This window comes from Drosophila virilis, chromosome 6, assembly GCF_030788295.1.
Source record: "Drosophila virilis strain 15010-1051.87 chromosome 6, Dvir_AGI_RSII-ME, whole genome shotgun sequence".
NCBI lineage: Eukaryota > Metazoa > Arthropoda > Insecta > Diptera > Drosophilidae > Drosophila > Drosophila virilis.
The window spans coordinates 603723-623433 of record NC_091548.1 but is presented as its reverse complement, the minus strand read 5'-3'; the positions used below and the strand labels follow the sequence as shown (position 1 = coordinate 623433).

The 19711-nt window shown below is 35.8% G+C and overlaps 1 protein-coding gene across 4 annotated transcripts in view; it reads left to right on the top strand.

Moving 5' to 3' along the window:
• pan (transcription factor pangolin) overlaps nt 1-19711 on the top strand; it is a 71528-nt gene that overhangs the window by 26808 nt on the left and 25009 nt on the right. For all 4 annotated transcript variants that reach the window (XM_070210731.1, XM_015168660.3, XM_070210730.1 and 1 more), the window contains 4 exons: nt 2900-3011; nt 17628-17715; nt 19278-19358; nt 19425-19574. In XM_070210731.1, the coding sequence (XP_070066832.1) occupies nt 2900-3011; nt 17628-17715; nt 19278-19358; nt 19425-19574 (431 nt within the window). The remainder of the gene's footprint in view (nt 1-2899; nt 3012-17627; nt 17716-19277; nt 19359-19424; nt 19575-19711) is intronic.

The window sequence follows — 19711 nt, the reverse complement described above, 5'->3', positions numbered from 1 at the left end:
CTAGCTTGCCGGGAGATATCCAAAAAGTTAAGTATATGATGGGTACACACTCTAATAATACACCCTATTTTATCCAATTTTAACGGATACAGATTATAGGGCAACACAACCACATTGCAAATGAAAAAAAAAAAAAGAAACGGCAAACAGTCGTTGAATCAACACACACATGCGTTTATCGGCAGCTCCATGGGCGGTGACGGTGGGCAGCAGCGGGAGCGGAATGGACAGGGAGGGAGGTACCGTCGAGCAGGGGGGGACCGCTTGAAACAGTGGAAAAGCGGCGTTGGCGGCACTTTTTATATTCGTTTAGCGGCGGCTACATCAAAGGCATATTTTCGGTTTCGCTGACTCGCTTGCTTTGTAGCCGCTGCTGCTTGTTATTATTATTATTGTTGTTGTTGTTGTTGTTGTTGTTGCTGTTGTTTGCATGATGTTATTGTAGTTTTATTCATCAAGCAACAACAAGTACGACGGCGACAACAACATCAGTGATAATACGAAGCAAACTTACAAATATGCATGCATACATGTATATAGGTATGTATTTATGTGTGTATGTATACGAACACACGAGTATGTTTAACGTACACAGAGGTAGTGTGCGGGGGGAAGCAATGGTTTTTTGTGTTGGCATATGTCTTATAATTATGGAGCATTGAATAACATATAAAACGTTTTAAGAACGCAAAGCTACAGACTATAAAATAATTTAGTTTTCTTATGTATATATATGTATAAGTAATCATTTTTGATCGTTGTCAATGTATGGTCGAGTGTGACAGAAAAGTAGAATACCTATTAGTTTTTAACTCTTCATATGGTTCCTTAACTGTTTTAAAAACGTTCAAATATTAAATCTGACTGCATTTGTCCAAATGTTGATATATTGATGAGCTCGTCGATCTCAGAAAAATGAAATTTGAAATTTAAAACATATGTACATATATTCTCTCATTCCATACGCAAAACAAGTTTATCAGTTTTTGTAACGATTTGCCATTTGCCAAATATATATTAAAGTTGTTTTAGTGAATTGATTTTTTAAGCATATCTGAAAAGCTATAAAATATCGACAATATAAAATATAGAAATATTTCACTTTCTCTGCTTATTCCCTTCACACACACAAATTTTAAGGCCAGAGCCGTGTGATTTGGCATATAGCCACATTTGAATGCCCAACAAGAGTACTAAACTAAACTTGTCTAATATGGTTTAAATAAATAAAGTGCCAGAAAACAATTGGAATATATAATTCGAAGGAAAAGGTCCTCTTTTTAAATTAAAATATATCTTTTCTTTCTTTTTATTCCCTGAACCCGTTAAAAATGGGTATAAGGGTATATTGTATTTGTGCTAAACCCAAATGTATGTAACAGGCAGAAGGAAGCATCTCCGACACCATAAAGTGTATATATTATTGATCAGCATCAATAGCCGAGTGGATCTAGCCATGTCCGTCTGTCTGTCTGTCCGTCCGTCCGTATGTATGAACGCAAGGATCTCAGAACCTATAAGAACTAGAGACATGAAATCTTAGATGTAGGTGCTCCTTGTGCCTGCACATATCGATAACTTACTCCGTTTCCAAGCAATCGATAAAAATCGATATCGATATCCTGTTTCTTGGGCAATTTTGGTAATTAATAAGAGCTAGAGTCACCAAACTTGACATATAGCTTATAAAATAGAATATATATATGCATTTGATGTTAGAAGAAGAGGGTTTAGGGTATCCCCTAGTCGGGAGCTTTCGACTAGAACCCTGTACTTGTTTAGATTTTGGTTTTATTCAAAAAGCTATGAGTACATTTTCATGCCTGCATCAAAAATAATAATAATAATTGTGTGAAGTTAGCAGACAGTTGTTGCACACAAATATGTTGTATTTTTTTTTTGGAGATAGTTGACTTTGTCGAGAACCGAGGAACCGAGTAGATGTTGTGATGTAATGGGCACCCGACTGTTTACCAATTGTCCGCCTCCTTGTTGAAATCACACTCAGTCTTTATTTGCTTGCTGCTGCAGCATTGCTCATGTTGGGAGGTTAGGCACACGAAGGCCATCGAAAGTCCAACGACCTTTCGTCTTTGGATAAAAAGTAAATCTGCAATGCAAAAACTGTATGAGTACGAGCTGAATCGTTCCTGTTAGAGATTCTGATATGATGAGGAATGTTTATTGTATCTGAGTCAGCTCCCATAATAACAGAAGTGGTACGATCCTCCTTTATAAACCCACGTGCTTTGAAAATAACCAATGGATTTTCAAATTGTATAAATTCGGATTATTTCCTAAGAGATTTGGCTTTTCGCTAAGGTTTTTTTTTCGTCCAAATTTAGATGTGTTAAAGTCCTGAAATGTTCATAATGCTGTTGGCAATGGATCAAGGTTATATCCTAACTGGAAATTCCGTCTAGCGCCTTTATATACTCTTGAAGAGGCTATTGTAATTTTTAATAAAATATGTAACTCATAAAGGGAAATATGTCCAATACCAAAAGGTATATATATATATATATTCTAGATTAGATCAACTCATAAAGGGAAACATGTCCAATACCAAAAGGTATATATATATATATATTCTAGATTAGATCAACAGCCGAGCTAATAAAGTCATGGCCGTCTGTCTGACTCTATGCCAACTAGTCCCTCAGTTTTAATGCTATACCTTTGCTAAATATACCCCCCACAAGTCTCAGAAACAGCATCAACATCAGGTCACTATTATTAAATTTTGTTCTTAGATGATTATATAATTCGGTATTTACGTTCTTCTCGTTCTTCGTATTTTTTGTATTTGTAATTTATATAAAACATTGGATGAATAAATATTTATACAGCGCTTTGAATACATGAAATATCATCTGATTAAATTTTTATTTATTTCCAGGCAAATAAAATTGGACTACCTCCTTTCTTCTGTCACAACGGAGACCCACTTTCAACGCCACCGCCTGCACATTGTGGAATACCTCCTTATCAGCTGGATCCTAAAGCAATAGGTAAGCAGCTACTTTCTCACAAGATGGTCCCTCAGATTGAATTAAATAAATATATTCGTGACGAGGACTCGCCCTCTATGGACAAAAACACACAAGATATTCTTAAGCAAAAAAACAAGGAGATTAAATACTCTTCCCGACAAATGAATGTGATTTTGTATACGATAACATTATTTCCAAACGATTGTTCCTAAAGAAGTAATATGATAGAGTACTATGATCAGGTTTTAATTCAGCGGAAAAAGAGTATTTAAGAATGCTCAAATTCTGAATCGAGATTCGTTTATGCTCAAGGGTCCAGGGTATTAAAAGTATCCTTGCTTTTCAAGAGAAAAATCATTTAAGTTTGAAGTCTCTGCCAATAATCCAATTGAACGCTTTTCGCCTATTAAAATGCAAATGTAGTCGAAGTCATGAACCCAAAATGACATGAATATGATAATCATTTGGCAATTGTCTGGAAAATTGCAATCATTGTTTGAAGTATTTTCTTAAATAGGTATATAAAAATGTATTTATTTTGTTTATAATTGTATTCGATTTTTACGAAGATTTAAGGACTTAAACATGTTATTAATACACTTAAACATGTTATTAGTACACTGTCGTAGGGCCATTTCTATCAATAGTTAAATGAGTTTTAATTTTAATTTTGAGGGGATTGCGGAAAGTATCCAACAAGCGGTAAATATAATATAAATTGTTGCAAGGGTCATATTAAAATCCTCTTCTGTGGTTAGAACATCAGTCAGGTGTAGGACATTTTTAATTGTGACGCAAATTGATTGCAATAAAGGTGCAACTTGTGTACCATGTTTTAATACCCTGAAACCACTGAGATTGATCTAGCCATGTCCCGCTGTAGACGGATGGATCCGCAATTTACGAATAAAACAAGTAAGAGGTTCTAGTCGGGGGGTCCCGACTAGGGGATACCCTGAACCCTCTTCTTCCAACGCCAAATGCAAATATGTATAATATTAAGTTTGGGGACTCTAGCTCTTATTATCTACCCAATTTGTCTAAAAAGACACGATTTTGATATCTATTTTTATCGACTGCTTGGAAACGGAGTAAGTTATCAATTATCGGAAACAAACTCGATCTACGCAGGCACTAGGAGGACCTACATCTAAAAATTCTTAAAATTTCTGAGATCTTTGCATTCATACACACGGACAGACGGTCAAGGCTAGATTGACTCGGCTATTGATGCTGATCAAGAATATATATACCTTATTGGGTCCGATATGCTTTTTTCTGCCTGCTATATACATTTGCATTTTGCACAAATACAATATACTCTTAACCCATTTTTAATGGGTTCAGGGTATAACAAGTAAGAGGTTACCTTGAAGAGGAACCCTTAACCTTGATAACCATGCTGTTAGAATGCGAAGCAAACGCGCATGAATGTATGTGTGTACATGTATACAGAAATTCTTGAAGTATTCGCTAGCTGTCCAATCCAATTGCACAGTTACATACTTTGGTTTAACCGCTCTTTATGAAATTTTCTACAGTAAATCTTATTGTACCATTGAATATTTGTGTATTCTGAAAAAGTCAATTGCATTTAAATTGTGGCTTAGATTGGTTGGCAATAAAAGTTGGGTTATTAACTTGATTTATAGCTCTAGGGTGTTAGCGGGGAGGTGGTGATAGGTATAAAATGAAAGATACTTGATATATGTATATATAATATTCTAGAAACAACATATGTTTGGTGACTATAAACAGGATTTCGATATCGATATTTATCGATTGCTTGGAAAGGGAGTAAGTTATCGATTTTGGGAAACAAACTCGATCGACGCAGGCACTAGGAGCACTCACATGTAAGTAGGTTCTTATAGGTTCTGAGATCCTTGCGTTCAATCATACGGACGGACGGACATTCATTCTATGCGAACTAGTCTGTAACTTTTAAAGCTATCGTCATGAAACTTTACAGAAGTCCTTCTTTCTGCTGCACGCAGTACATATGTCGGAACCACTGTATCATAAAGCTGCGAAGGAACGATCGGTCGAAAAGTAGGTTCTTGTATGAAAAACGTTTTTCTTTATCAAGATATCTTGCGATATATGCGAAATCTTATTTTCTTTGGAAAACTATATCAAATAGCTGAAAAACCTTTTGTTCTTCAGAATATCTTAAACATACTCGGCATTAACTATTTTAAAGCACTATGAGCATTATGAAAACGTTGGGTCTGCAAGGGTATTTAATTTTCGGCGTGCCGAAGATAGTCCTTGTTTCTGGTTATATAGTAAAAATAAGTTTAAGGCCGATCGGACAAGGCATTGCTCCGACTATCTCTGACCCGCATTTCTTATCCAAGGGGCACATTTGACGAAAACACGTCTTAGATGAATATTCACAAAGATCTTTGAGAATGAGTTTGAAGGCGACCGGATGGCTAACAAAAAACCTAAATTAAACTTATTCCGCCTGCTTATCACTGTAGCGGGGGAAATTTCCAAATACTTATTTATCAAGTTCTTATGCAGGGCTTTTAAAATAAGTTTGAAATCGGGCCAAACTTTTAACTTCGCTCAAAAAAATCATTGAACTGCATTTTCATCGAAGAAGCTTGGATCCTGCGTGTGAAACACATCTCAAATCAGTTTTCATAAAGAGCTTTGGATATTAATATCACGTTACTTCAGCCACCAAAAAGTTTTCGAATGATAAAAGAACACATTTTTAAATATAATTTCCAATTGTGTAGAGCAAATCAAAGTAAAGCAAAACGAGAAAGAAAGTTTATCTTCGCCACGCCGAACATCTAATTCCCTTAGAGACCCAACCTTTTCATAATGCTCATAGTGCTTTGCCCGTATCTAAGAATCACAGGGAAAATGGTTAATGCTGAGTTTGGTCAAAATATCTTGATAAACAAATAAGGTTTTTAATCAATAATCTAGTTTTAGACCGATCATTTCTATGGCAGATATATGTTGTAGTAGTCCGATTAACATAAGATTTTGCAAATTTGAAGGGAACTTAGTGAAATCCTTAAATGCCGTGCTTAATCAAAATATCTTGAATAACAAAATCGTTCATATGGCGGCTATACGATATAGTGGTCCGATCTTAAAAGGATTTTTCATGTATATGAGGAGCATAGTAAAACTAATAAATGCCGAGTTTGGTCAAGATATCTTGATAAATTACTATTTTCTTATACAATTTTCGACTGATCGTTCTTATGGCAGTTATATGATATAATAGTGGTCCAATCGAGCTGGTTTTAATACTGCAAGTATCAAGACAAGTGCGCATAGAAACAGACAGACGGACATGGCTGTATGGACTCGGCTGTTGATCAAGAATATATATACTTTATGGGGTCGGAGATGTCCCCTTCTACGCGTTACACATTTCACGACAAAATTAAATTACTCTCTGCAAGGGTATAAAAACAGAAGAAGATTAAAAAAGTTTCTTTTAATGTTTTAAACTAGAAACTTGAACTAAGAAATATATTTTCGAAATAGACATAACTTAAATTTGTTTAGCGAAAATAAACTCTTATACAAGACTTTGTAAGTCGAGTACTGATGAAAGATCGAAAGTAATAATTTTTGACACCACAAATAGCGAGCATATTGAAATCCCCTGAAAACATAGTTTGAATGCGACTCTCTGGGAGAACACTCTGTATATTGACAAGCCAATTGTCTTAAACATTTTTTGCTGTTGAAAGTAACGTCCTAACATGTTACTCATTGTTATGTATTTATATTATGTATATCAGTCATGGTTGAATGCGATAAGCACCCTAAATGTGTAAACAAGAAATACAAAAGCGTCCAAGCTGTCTAGAAAATACCCTGTTAAGTATTCTTAACTGCCGTAAAGATGGCATTTCCATGTGTAAATATGTATCAAAACTTAAGTGTATTCCGCTAATAGTTTGTGTTTTTTTTATTTTTTGAGGAGTATTTGGAGGCTTTCATAATTGAAAGGATTTATATATACGAATATATGTAATCCAAATTAAAATTGGATGGCTTTTGTAGCCAAGGTCGTCTTACAGTCATTTATCGAATTGAATTCTTCTCCTATTCTAGAATCTATTTAATTTTTTTGGGCTTTGGGTCCCTCCTTCAACCTGTTACATAAATTTGCATAAGTTCAATATGCCCTTAGCCTATCAACTTTCATTGAACAAAGGGTATAACAATAAGTGGATCACAGTTTTCGGGCGCGCACGGTCCGGTAACAAACAACCGAGCAACAGCCGAGTAACCCAACCGCAAGCTATTGACTTTCTCACCCTTCACCTCAAAAGCGAAATTCAAACAAATTATGAAATAATAATTGCACATGATGCGATTTTTTCGTATGTATGCTCGATTACAGCATCCATTCTTTCTGCCAAATTTCCCTTATCGTTTCATCCTCTGTATGTTTGCTTCTGTGTTCGAACAGGGTTTCGCGGTGGTTGGCCGTTTAAGGGCTCTGCTAATGGTAATGGTCGGCTGGTCGGATCTAATGGGAACCAACAGCGTAAATAAAAGGCATGCACTTAAGAGCTGCTTGCGGATTACATGGCATTATGATCCTTAACAATGGTGCCATACTAATAATTGAATAACACAATGAAATCTCAGCTAGCTGCCTGCCTGCTTGACAGTCTCGCTCGGTCCTGATCAATTTCTGAGGGGGTAGCTACCAAATAATGAAAACCGCTTTCTATAAATAATAATAAATAAATAATTTATTATTTTTTTTTTTTTTATAATCTGTATGTTTATTTTCGAGTTCTTAAGCACAATTTTTATTGCAATTAGTTTACACATATTGGTTTCTTATACAAATAAGTCAAATCTGATCTTAATTTTTTGCAGCTGCATAACATCTAAAAAAATCAAAAGCTTTAATTTTTAATATGTTTGGACTTTCTATTTGTTTTTTGTACTATAAATTACAATACTCTAATCAAGGGTGAAAAAGGTTAGAAATACGATATATAAGCAAAATAACTGGATAGAAATCAATTGGTTGGTTCGTTCTGTGAAAAACAAATCAACCTGAGTAAGGTGAGTTAAGTTTTAAGGTACATATACCTGTCCAATTTGATATCTCTGGGTATTATAGTCCCAGTGATGGGATATATTTCTATATATACTCTACAGCAGACTATTCATTGATTTGGGCAACGGATGCTTATCGGGACATGGAAAAATTGATCAATATAAGCAGAGGGGCAAATGTACAAAAAAAAAAAGTTTTCTTTAGATCTGATTTTTAGTTATTATGCATTTATAACAAGTAAGAGTGCTCTAGTCGAGAGTGCCCGACTAGCAGATACCCTGAGCCTTCCTCTACCAACACTAAATACAGCTGCTAATGTTTGCTTTAGCATCACAGCTATACTATTTTTTGTATTCTCAAGAAGCCAACAGCACTAAAGCTGCGGCTGGAGGGTGTAGATACTTGATTTGTATATAATATTCTATAAGCTACATGTCAAACTTGGTGGTTCATAAAACCTAAGAGATCTGCTCTAATAGCAGAATTTCGATATCGTTGTTATTGATTGCTTGGAAACCAGGCAAAGCTATCGATTACTGGGTACTGAGAGTACTTACGCTCAATTCAATTTTAAGTATCTAGGTCTTATAGGTTTTACGATCGACGCGTTTATACACGCATGGCTAGATCCGCTCGGCTATTGATAATGAACAGTAATATATATACTTTATGGGGTCGAAGAACCTTACTTCTGCCGGTTACATACTATTGCAAAACAGCATTATAGCCTTTACCCATTTTCAATGAGTTCAGGGTGTACAAATTAATGATCTCTTTCGAACTTATTGTCAAAATTCACTTCCTTAGCTTGAAAAGTGGGACCCTAGCTTAAGGGGAAGTTTTATTATCTTCTGTCCGATCGGCATCAATCTGTACTTACACACTGAATGGAAAGGATAGAGATGTTAAGAGTAAAGATAAGAACCACTACAATAATTACGTTGTAATTGCCTTCGAAATTTTGGGTTTGCGAAAGCCAACTTTCGAGTGAGTGAAAAATACTTGATCTGCAATAGGTCAAGACTGTATTTTAACTTTGGAAGCACTCGTTTTTCCAATAATTGAGACCGTCGTGTGCATTTATAGTGACAGACGGGCGGCTAGATCAACGGGTCTATCCGGGATATCTTCTATTACTTCATTTCATTTCTTCTTCATTTTCATTTCACTTAATAGTTAATGATGGGCTTCTTATAGGGGAAGCACGGCAGCATTCGGTAACAAGTTAGCTTGCATACTATATTTCAAAAGGAATACAAATAGCGTAAACTGTATTTTGACATAATCTTTTTGTGTTACAATATAAACGCCTAATTGCTGGACTATTAGTGTGTGTTGAAAAGGGGGCGTTTTTTCTATTCAATACTCGAATGTTGTGACCGCCCCTGCCTGGACGGCACTCTAAAAAAAGGACTACGCGCATAGTGGCGGGTTGTAATCAACCCTGGTGACCCTGAGCCCACAGCTCGTTTCGTTCATCGGGATCGGGATTGAAATCGGAATCGTCATCGGCACATGTCTCTTTAGATGCCCCGGTAATGATATGCGCAGCTTAAGTATTACTCACAGTACAAATGGCCGCATTGACAAAAGGAACTGCACCGAGAATGAGTAAGGGGAATGGGAACGGGAACGGGTATGGGTCTGGGTTTCCTCATTTTAAAGCAATAAGCTTTAATACGACATTTGCAGTGACAAACGGGGTTGACAGTGTGACGCTGGCGAATTGGTGCGGATTAAGTTACATCTCTACTTACAGACTATTAAATACCCTTTACTGATTTTCCTTTCTTTATTTTTTGTAAAAGTTTAAAGTAAAGTAAACGTTAAAAGTTTCAATTCAATGTTCTTAATGCAGCCGAAAAATGTCTCTAATTAAGCGCCAGAACTATTATATCACGTCTATTATTAACGTGCTTGTTAGTTTATTAATTTGATAAAAAAAATACCATATGAAAACAAATACAGTTAAGTATGAGTTAATACAATGAAGCCTGAATTAAATATAATTGTTTTTGTGCAAGAGGTTTAAATAGTTTCATGGGCGTGAATATTCGGTGCTGCTCACAAATGTAAAGTGTATCAATTAAGGGTTGGACATCAGTGAGTAAAAGATATCGGTATCACTAATACGGCCAGACTCATTCAACTTGAAATCTAAAATAAAAAACGCCTAATGAATAAAAACATGTTGCACGACCACATAATAATGACATCCCTTTTCGGTAGATCCGTACCGTGTGTCCCTTGTCTTCTCCCCCTCGCGTTTGATGCGGCACACGCACTCGCCCGCGGGTGATTGCTGTGGCAATGACAGCCCTTCACCGCACCCTACACCCTTTCCTTATGTGCCCGTTTTTTGATACATCTTGGGTTAGTACAATAAAACTTGAAAATGACAACAACGATGAGAAGTTTATTGTTACGGGGAACAACAACAACAAAGACAACTTCAACGGTCCATGAAATAGATGCGACAACAAATTTTCAATTAAAATGAATACAACATAAGAATAGAAATACAAATCACTAAATAATCCCATATTTACGCGTCTACTTCACGGTCTCTCAAAGAACGAAAGGGGCGTGCTGCTCTTCCCGACCATGTGAACCTGCATATTATCGTGGGCATCTATTGAATCTCATAAAACTGATGCAACAAATTTGCAGAGATAAACAAATGTTCACAAATATTTTAAACACATGTAAAGTAGAATGATTTTTCACCTCAACCCACAGGATGAGGGCTGTTTGCAAAATGTCTGCCTGCTAGCTTATCCATATCGACTGGTACAACTTTGAGCAGGGCTCACACATTATGCATATACAATTAATTGCTCTTGGCTCAAAATTATGTTAATGTTCGCAAAATTCACGGTTTTTGGATAATAAAGCTAGTTGAAAGGTTGAATAGGCGAAGTTACGGGTAACACCCGATCACAAAGACTCTTATGAAAATGTATCTGCGATGTATTTTACACCATTTGGAACATTTCTCTAAGCCTTATTTCTATTTATAAGAACTTTTTATTTTTATTTATTTATTTGTTTAATTAATGGTCAACAAAACTAGTGTCTTCTTCTTTATTATTAAATAGATTAACCTACCTAATGAAAATTAAATGCTGAAAGTCTAGTTGGAATAAACAATTTTCTAATAGCATCACCGACCTATGGAGGTGCTTTATTTGCCAGTCCAGCTGTGCCCCTTTTCACAGCTAATTTTGTCAGTGACGCTATTAGAGCCTACATCCTAAATTAAAAATAATCTTGATTTGCTATATTAATTTAGAAAATACAATTAATATTAAAAAAAAAACAAATTTAGAAGGTTGTTAATAAAGTAAAGAAATGTATGCTAGATATACAGAGTATTCAGAGTGTTAAGTAGATAGGACAAAAAGAAAAGTGATGGGAAATAGTAATGGGAATCACCGGGGAAAATGTACAGCCTGATAGCTGGGAATGGTCAGTGACTTTCCGAAGGTATGCAAAAAGCATCGATTTCATTAGAGGTAGAGAAAGCTCGGTAGATTGTGCATAGCGTAGATTCTTGTGCACGTAGATAGAAATAAGGGGCGATAATTCCTGGTTGGTCTAGCCGGAACAGAGAATTGAAGACGCCCTAGCAGAAAAGAAGAATCTATGTTGCCAATAATTATGTAGAAGGATAACACCGAAAATTGTCCTAAGGTTGGTTAACGACGGAAGGTTGACAAGAAGCAGCCTGCTGGAGTAGGACGCAAAAAGCAGAAATTGCTTCTGAACAGATTCAATACGATCGTGGCTATTGTTATACTGCGGAGACCAGATGCAAGAGCAGTATTCAAGGATAGGGCAAACAAGAGAGATGTACAGAAGTTTTGTTATACAAGGATCGTTAAACTCTTTAGACCATCGTTTAATGAATCCAAGTACACCTTTTGCCTCATTTACGATGGTATCTATGTGAAGATTTAAACAGAATTTAGAATCAAAAATAACGCCTAGATCCTTAACTGTTAGTATACGTTGCAAAGGGATATTGTCGATTGTATAACCGACAAGATAAGGTGTAGTACGATTAAATGTCATAAACATACACTTTAAACAATTTAGATGCAATTAATTGGCCGAACACCAAAGTTGCATAGCGTTCAAATCGTCTTGTAGACGAGAATGATGTAGGGGATTAGTGTATGATAGAAAAAGTTTGACATCGTCCGCATACATGAGTACACGGGCATGTGATATAACAGAGGGGAGATCATTTATAAAAAGAGTAAAGAGTAAAGGTCCAAGATGACTACCTTGAGGAACACCAGACTACCTCTGTCTCAGCATTATTCTTTGGGTCCTACCTTTTAAATAAGAATCAATCCAATGTAAAAGAGACGCAGGGAAACCTATTCGGTCAAGTTTAAAAAGTAAAATGTCATGAGGCACAGAGTCAAACGCCTTACTGAAGTCAGTGTAAATGACCAGTTTGCATTTTCGGAAGGAAAGCATTTTCAGCAGTGAACAATGACCAAGAGATGTTCGGCAAATTAAAATCACCCAACACCATTAATAGGTCATTATCACGCACGTGTGAAGAAACTTCTTTAATACAAGTAATATGATTCATATAAACTTGAATATCAGAAGAAGGAGGGACATTAGAGCATGTTATATAGTTATTCCGTGTAGGAAAAGACACCTTAACTGAGACAATCTCAGCATTAGTAGGCGAACTAAAACAGAAGAATTCTGACAGGAGAGTGATTTTAACGGCAATTAACACCCCACCACCTCGAGTCGGCCGATCATTTCTATACAAAATAATGTTATTCGATAAAACCTCAAAATCAGATATGGTTGAGGATCGACGGAAGTGCTGGCCGTGAAAAGATTTTTAATCTTTGAAATAAGATCTCTAACATTCTGATAATGAATAAAGATTTGGTCAGAAGAAGGTTAGTTTTTTGAGGCAGAAATGGTATCCTATATTTTAGGGACTGGAAGGGTGATAGGCTGGTAACGCTTTTTAGGCTTGAACTCGTGAACAATCATGTGTGGAGGCCAAAATTTGGGTTCACAATTGATTGGGAACATATCATGTGAAACATTTATTTTGAATGATGATATTTTACGAGGGGTGGAGAAATTAAATTTGGTTATTGACACGCTAGCAGAAGATTTGCTAGCAAAATAGGCCAATAACTTAGAATGTTGAGACAACTGATTTGCAGAAATGCTGAAAATTTGAAGTGGTTATTTTTTCAATTAATCTAAATTAGTAATAGCGGACAGTTTTGCAACGTGCCTGTAATTTTGTAAATCACACTCTCCACCTTTCCGGTGGAGAGAAATGATAGAAGATTCTTTCCAATGTGATGAAAAGACAGAAGATTTAAGGGGTAGATTAAAAAGCTTTAGCAATGCACGAAGAAGGGAAGAATTACACTCCTTGAGTAGACAACTCGGAATAATGTCAAGCCCAGGAGAGTCAGAAGATTTCAAAAAATTTATAGCTAAAAGGAGAGAGGAATTGCATAAGGGTAAGAATTATTATTGGTATAGATGGAAGAGTATGTTGATTGGAAAAAGTAAGCAAAGAGCATATCAGAATCAGAGTTATTGCTTCATCCATCCCGATAGAAAAAAATATGGCAAACTCGAAGACTTACTCTTTAAGTCTACAAAATTGTAAAACTGTCTCGGATTTTGGGCAAATTGCCCTTAGCGACGAGTTAAATAATTGTCATAGCATGGAGAATTTAGAAGACAGATGCTCGACTTAGCTATGGAATATTTAGCCAGGTCGGAACTCGAACCAGGCTTATTAAACTTTTAAAAATATTTAGATTTTATATTTTTTAGCTTTAAAAATCTGGGAGTGAACCAGGGTGGCTTTAAAGCAATAGTCAAAGGATTTGACTTGTGAAGTCACATATCTAAGAGGGAGTTATTCATCCTGTGTTATTAAACAAAATTAATAACAGAATTCATATCAACCGATTCATATAAGAAAGACCAATAGGTTGCATAAATAGGTTGATTCAGCAATGCATAATTTCCTTTGCGAAATCAAAGCTTATTGGTAGCTGATAGCTTCTTACAAGTAACATATGTATAATGATTATGTGTTCCTAAAGTATTTTCAAAGTACAGTTTAAATTTTAAAGTAATTCTTTTAAATGGTTTAAATTTTGTTTTTTCTCGATCATCGACACATCTCTCCTTTTCACGACCATTCCCTTTCTTTTCTTCGTTATTCTGTGTGGCCGTCTAGTTATATCTTAAATAACTAATTTTATCGATATACGTATGTCTCTCGCTTTTATATAAATGTATTACTTTGTTTGGTCCCACTGATCCTCTCAGCAAATTCAAATTTCAATTTTAAACGTTAAAATCGAAATCTTTACAACACGTTTTCGAAAATAAAAACCAATTGAGCCAGAATACGAAGGTATTGACGACAGTTTAATTCTTGTTCGCCCTTGTAAGCTTCATATTAAGGGTTCTCTTTTCTCCATACCAATACACATACTCAGTAATCGTCATGCCAACTGGCATTATTATGTGCGAGAAAATAAGCTCAATACTGCGGTAAGTTCTTTTTAGAATTTCGTACATAAACAAAAAACCCGGCTTAATAAAGCCGGGTACATCACGGGGGCTTACTATTCCAACTCTCATCTCAGCTGCACAATATCTCTCATATTGAAAACATTCCCACAAGAGCGCAAACTCGAGTTCGACTTGGGATATAAACTTTCAAGCAGACATTGCCTTTATTCAGCTCTTTAGTTAATCCCCCAATGAATAATATATATATTTTTTGTGTGGTGAATATACTTTTTAACCATTTTATATGTTTTTTCAAAAGTAATTAAATATTTAAAACCATTTCATTGATCGATTAGTTACAGAAAGCTGGTGTGTGCTGCTAAATATTATATACATACTAGCGGGTATAGCCCGGCCTTGCCCGTGGCACGTATAAAATAAGATATCCCAAAAAGCTTTAAAAATACATTTGACACTGATCAGACGGTCAACAAACACCTTTTATATAAACATTTTCCGCCAATTTACCACTATTGCGGTTGTAATTTCCCAAATCGCTGAAAAATATATTCTTTAAGTTCTTATGTAGAGCTTTGAAAATAAGTTTGAAGCAATTCTGAAAAAACTTAAAACTTCATCAAAAAATATTAGAATCGCACTTTTCCCCAAGCAATCTTTGATGTTGCGAAAAAGAATTTGAGCGCGAAACTTCACAAGAATTGATTTTCAAACAAGTAAGAGGTTCTAGTCGGGAGCTCCCGACTAGGGCATACCCTGAACCCTCTTATTCCAACACCAAATAAATTAATAAAAAAAGTTCCCTTGGCAGGGCTCGAACTGGCAACTGACCGCATTACTTGCTGTCGACTCTACTCAACAGCCACACCAGCAAAAAAAAAAAAAAATAATAATACTTTCCCCGGTAGGGCTCGAACTCGCGACAGACCGCACCACCTGCTATGCCTCTACCAAAGACAATATAAACACTAAGATGAGTAACGTCCATACATTTGAATGCGACGCAAAATTTCTGGCCTGGCCTTTCATCTGGCCTTTGAGGCTTCGTATGGCATGCCTGCCGACTGGTTGTTCGTTCTCCAAAGACCAGGCGAACGAATGCCGAAGTCGTGGCTTGCTGATGCTGACACGAGCTACGAAGTTAGTCGCCAGCCTGCCTTCAGCAAAGCTGGTCGATGCTGCTTTGCGTCGCTTCGTTTTCGAAGTACATTGAGCGAAAAAGTTTAGAACTTACGATCGACGCGAAGTGCTTGTGATTTATCCATGAAATCCATGCTTTATTTAAATGATCTATTACCCTAGATATTAACGATTAATTTAACAGGAAAGTTTAAGAACTTATATAATTTTTACACAAGGCGCTTCTTGCGCAATAACTATGTTAAGAAAATAGCACACATAGATTGATTTCACTTTTCTTTTTGGACAGTGTATGCTCGAGAAAAGTTCTTGTCTCAGCCAATAGCGTGCGTGCACCTTTCGTTGTATGCGTGAATTATACATGCATAAGATCTTTAAAGTATGTATGTTTGTGTTGTTATTCACTGCTCTGGCTTTAGCTGGCACGAAATTAATTTTGTTAGTTTTCTAGCGCAGATCATGACCTATCCCAAATTTGTGTCGATATATGAATGCATTTTGTGTACTAAGGTTGGCTCCGCAGAAAATACCCGAAGGTCATATTTAGTTATGACCCCATTATAATTATAATAGTCTCCTCGCGGTGTTCCCTGGTTACTTTGTTCTTTATAATTCGAACAACAAAAATAATAAAATAAAATACACAAAATGCATTCATATATCAACAGAAATTTTGGCTAGGTCGTGATCTGCTTTAAAAAACTAAGAAAATTGTTTCTTTTCCAGCCAGAGACTTGCCAAAGCAGTGGATAACAACACATTCAAATATGCTGTTATGTATGTATATTCACACGCATACAAACATAATTGCTTGCACGGCCCTCATAGAGCCGAAGGTGAGAGCAAATTCTATTTTAAGCTTTTTCGTTCTCTCGGCTGTGAGAGCGCAATGCTATTGATTTCGATTTCGTTCTCAATTTTCAAAAAATCAAGCTGCATAGTAGCATTTTGTTGTATGGCGTTACTCATCTTAGTGTTTGTCTTGTCTTTGCCTCTACTTAGCAGCCACACCAACAATTAAGTACTTATGATAAAAAAAGTAACTTAAATAACATTACAAAAAAAAGATGCAATTACCATGCTGTTAGAATGCGAAGCAGACGCGCATGAATGTGTGTGTGTACATGTATGCAGAAATTCTTAAAGCTGCTGCCCCATTCAATTGCGCAGTTACATATAACTTTGGTTTTTTTTAACCGATCTTTATGTTCTTGGGTGGTAGCGGGGAGGTGGCGATAGGTATGAAATGAAAGATACTTGAAATATCTATAACATTCTAGAACCAAAATATCATGTTTGGTGGCTCTAGCTCTTATTATTTACCCAATTTGCTAAAAAAAAAACAGGATGTCGATATCGATGTTTATCGATTGCTTGAAACGAAGTAAGTTATCGATTATCGGTAACAAACTCGATCTGCGCGGGAACTAGGAGCACCTACATCAATTTCATGTCTGTAGCTCTTATAGTTTTTCGCGATTTTTCCATACTTGCGAGTGGAATTTATCGAAACCCGGATTTAACGTGCACCTTCATCACATAAGCTAACTACAGTGAACATTTTAGCTCCCTAGCTTTTGCGGATTGGGCTGTGTGTGATCACCAATCAGTCAGTCAGGACAAACAGTTTAATATATAGATATATAAAATATACATATAATTGCTTCTGTTTCTTTAATCTATGGGGTTTGTTATAGACGTTTTAGCTAACATGCCGAAAATTGTATTTTATATAAATCTTTTTTTTTCTATTTTCTTATACAAACACTTGCGTAACAGCCAAATTGAAAAACTTGTGGTATGAATTTCGGTTGTAATGTTCTCACTTCTTATATTTAAATGATGCTTTTAATTATAGTATTTGTATATATTCTTTTTAGGTCTTACTCGTCCTGCCTTATATCCATTTGCTGCCACCCAATATCCTTATCCGATGCTAAGTCCTGATATGTCTCAAGTAGCTTCATGGTAAGTTGATTAATTAAAACTATTCAAATTTTATTACTGAATGCAAACTAAATTAAATTCCTTTCCCTGAAATTTCTATGGATGATGCAGTAACTCCTTACTTTTCGATATACAAACATTAGTATACATATATATAAAGAGTATATATACAGAAAATCTTGAGCCTTTGTGCCTGGATTGCCGCCTTCGCTAATAACTTCTGTATCTCTTAACCGATCTTGAAAAAATTTTCCCAATTAGATCTTATTGCGTTTAGAATATTCGAATGTTTTTTTTATGTAACCTGAGGAAGACATTGTCAAGATGCATGTATACAATCTTCAAACGGTAGAGACTTTCTCAAAAACGTGATATCGATTGATATTGTTTTTTTTTTTTTTGTCGGAAACGACGCTAGTTATTAACAATTAAAAACAATTTCAACTGCCCATTATACCGAATGTATTGCAAATATGGTAAGGTATGTTGAGACCGAAATTATGTAGGGATGGGTGTCTAGTTCGATTTTAGGTAGCTGGTATTGTTTATATTTATAGTTAAATATAAATAAATATGTTCTCCGGTCTTGCAAGAATCTGGTGAGAATCTTGAGGCCGACAAATGAATTTACGTTCATTAAACCTTTGACAATTATTTTCCATTAGGGAACGGTGAATTTCGTATCAAACAAATTTTCCTAAAGATCTCAGAAAATTGTTTTAAAGGCGATAGCAGGGGAAAACAAAAAAACTTTCATAGTTTCATTTTTCACCAATTTACCACTCATGCTGGTGAAAGAAACACCACTGAAGCACGTGTTCTTTAAGTTCTTATGAACAATATTGAAATTAAGCAAATCGGAAGCCTGAATTCTGCATTCCTTCCCCCAAGGAGGGATAGATTTTTCAAAAGTTTGAACTTAAGCCGAGATTATTTAAACTGAGCTTCATGCGGATCGTATGGTAAGCAAAAAAGATGTATACATAAATTTTTCATGATTTTGCCACACTTGTATAAATTTCCAAAACCCAATCTTGGCATGCACTTTCATCACATGAGTTAACTACGGAGAACTTCCTTTCGGTTTTGGGCCAATCTGTCGGTAAATAAGTTAGGAAAAACAGTTTTATATATAGAGATGATCAGCATTCAAACTAACAACGTAGATTCCGATTGGTTGAACACATGAAAACAAAGATTACGTTTAAAAACGGTTCCTAAGGGAATAACCAACAAATTGTGACGTTTTCTCTTGATACAGAAACTACATTAAGTTGGCATATTGCACATAACATTTAAAATAGGGCATTAAAATATTTTTGTTATGAATGCAATTGGCTGCAGCTGTCTATGGGGGCAGAGCAGTTGGGGGGAGTAATGCATGGTATCAACCTGAGTCCAAGATTGGAAGCTCCACTAGATAAAAACGCTTCAGACCTCAAGCAGATTTATAGTTGTTTAGTTTAATGTCTCTTCTTCTGAACAACAACCTATCAAATCTAACTGTGCAGCTGTTTTAATATGTTTTTGTCTTGGTTTTGAATTTGATAATTATTGTTATATTTAACGTTAATTCTTTTCAGGCACACGCCGTCGGTTTACTCAGCATCTAGTTTTAGAACACCCTATCCCTCCTCATTACCAATTAATACAACGCTACCGAGGTGATTATGAAATGCCTAAAAACGCAATGGTTGCAACAATTAATACATTATTTATTTAAATTGCAGCGACTTCCCATTTCGATTCTCACCGAGTCTGTTGCCTTCCGTACATGCGACATCTCACCACGTTTTAAATTCCCATCCATCGATTGTGACGTCTAATTCCAAACAGGATTGCGGCGTACAGGATTCCACAACGAACAATCGATATTCAAGGTAACATGCGTAGAAAAATTATAGAAAAGTTTCGCTCTTTCCTTGACGATTCCGACATTTCAAATTCAGAGAAAACTTGTTTAATTGTCTGTAAACAGGTATTTTTGGTTGGATAAGCTTTGATTTTCAATCTCCTT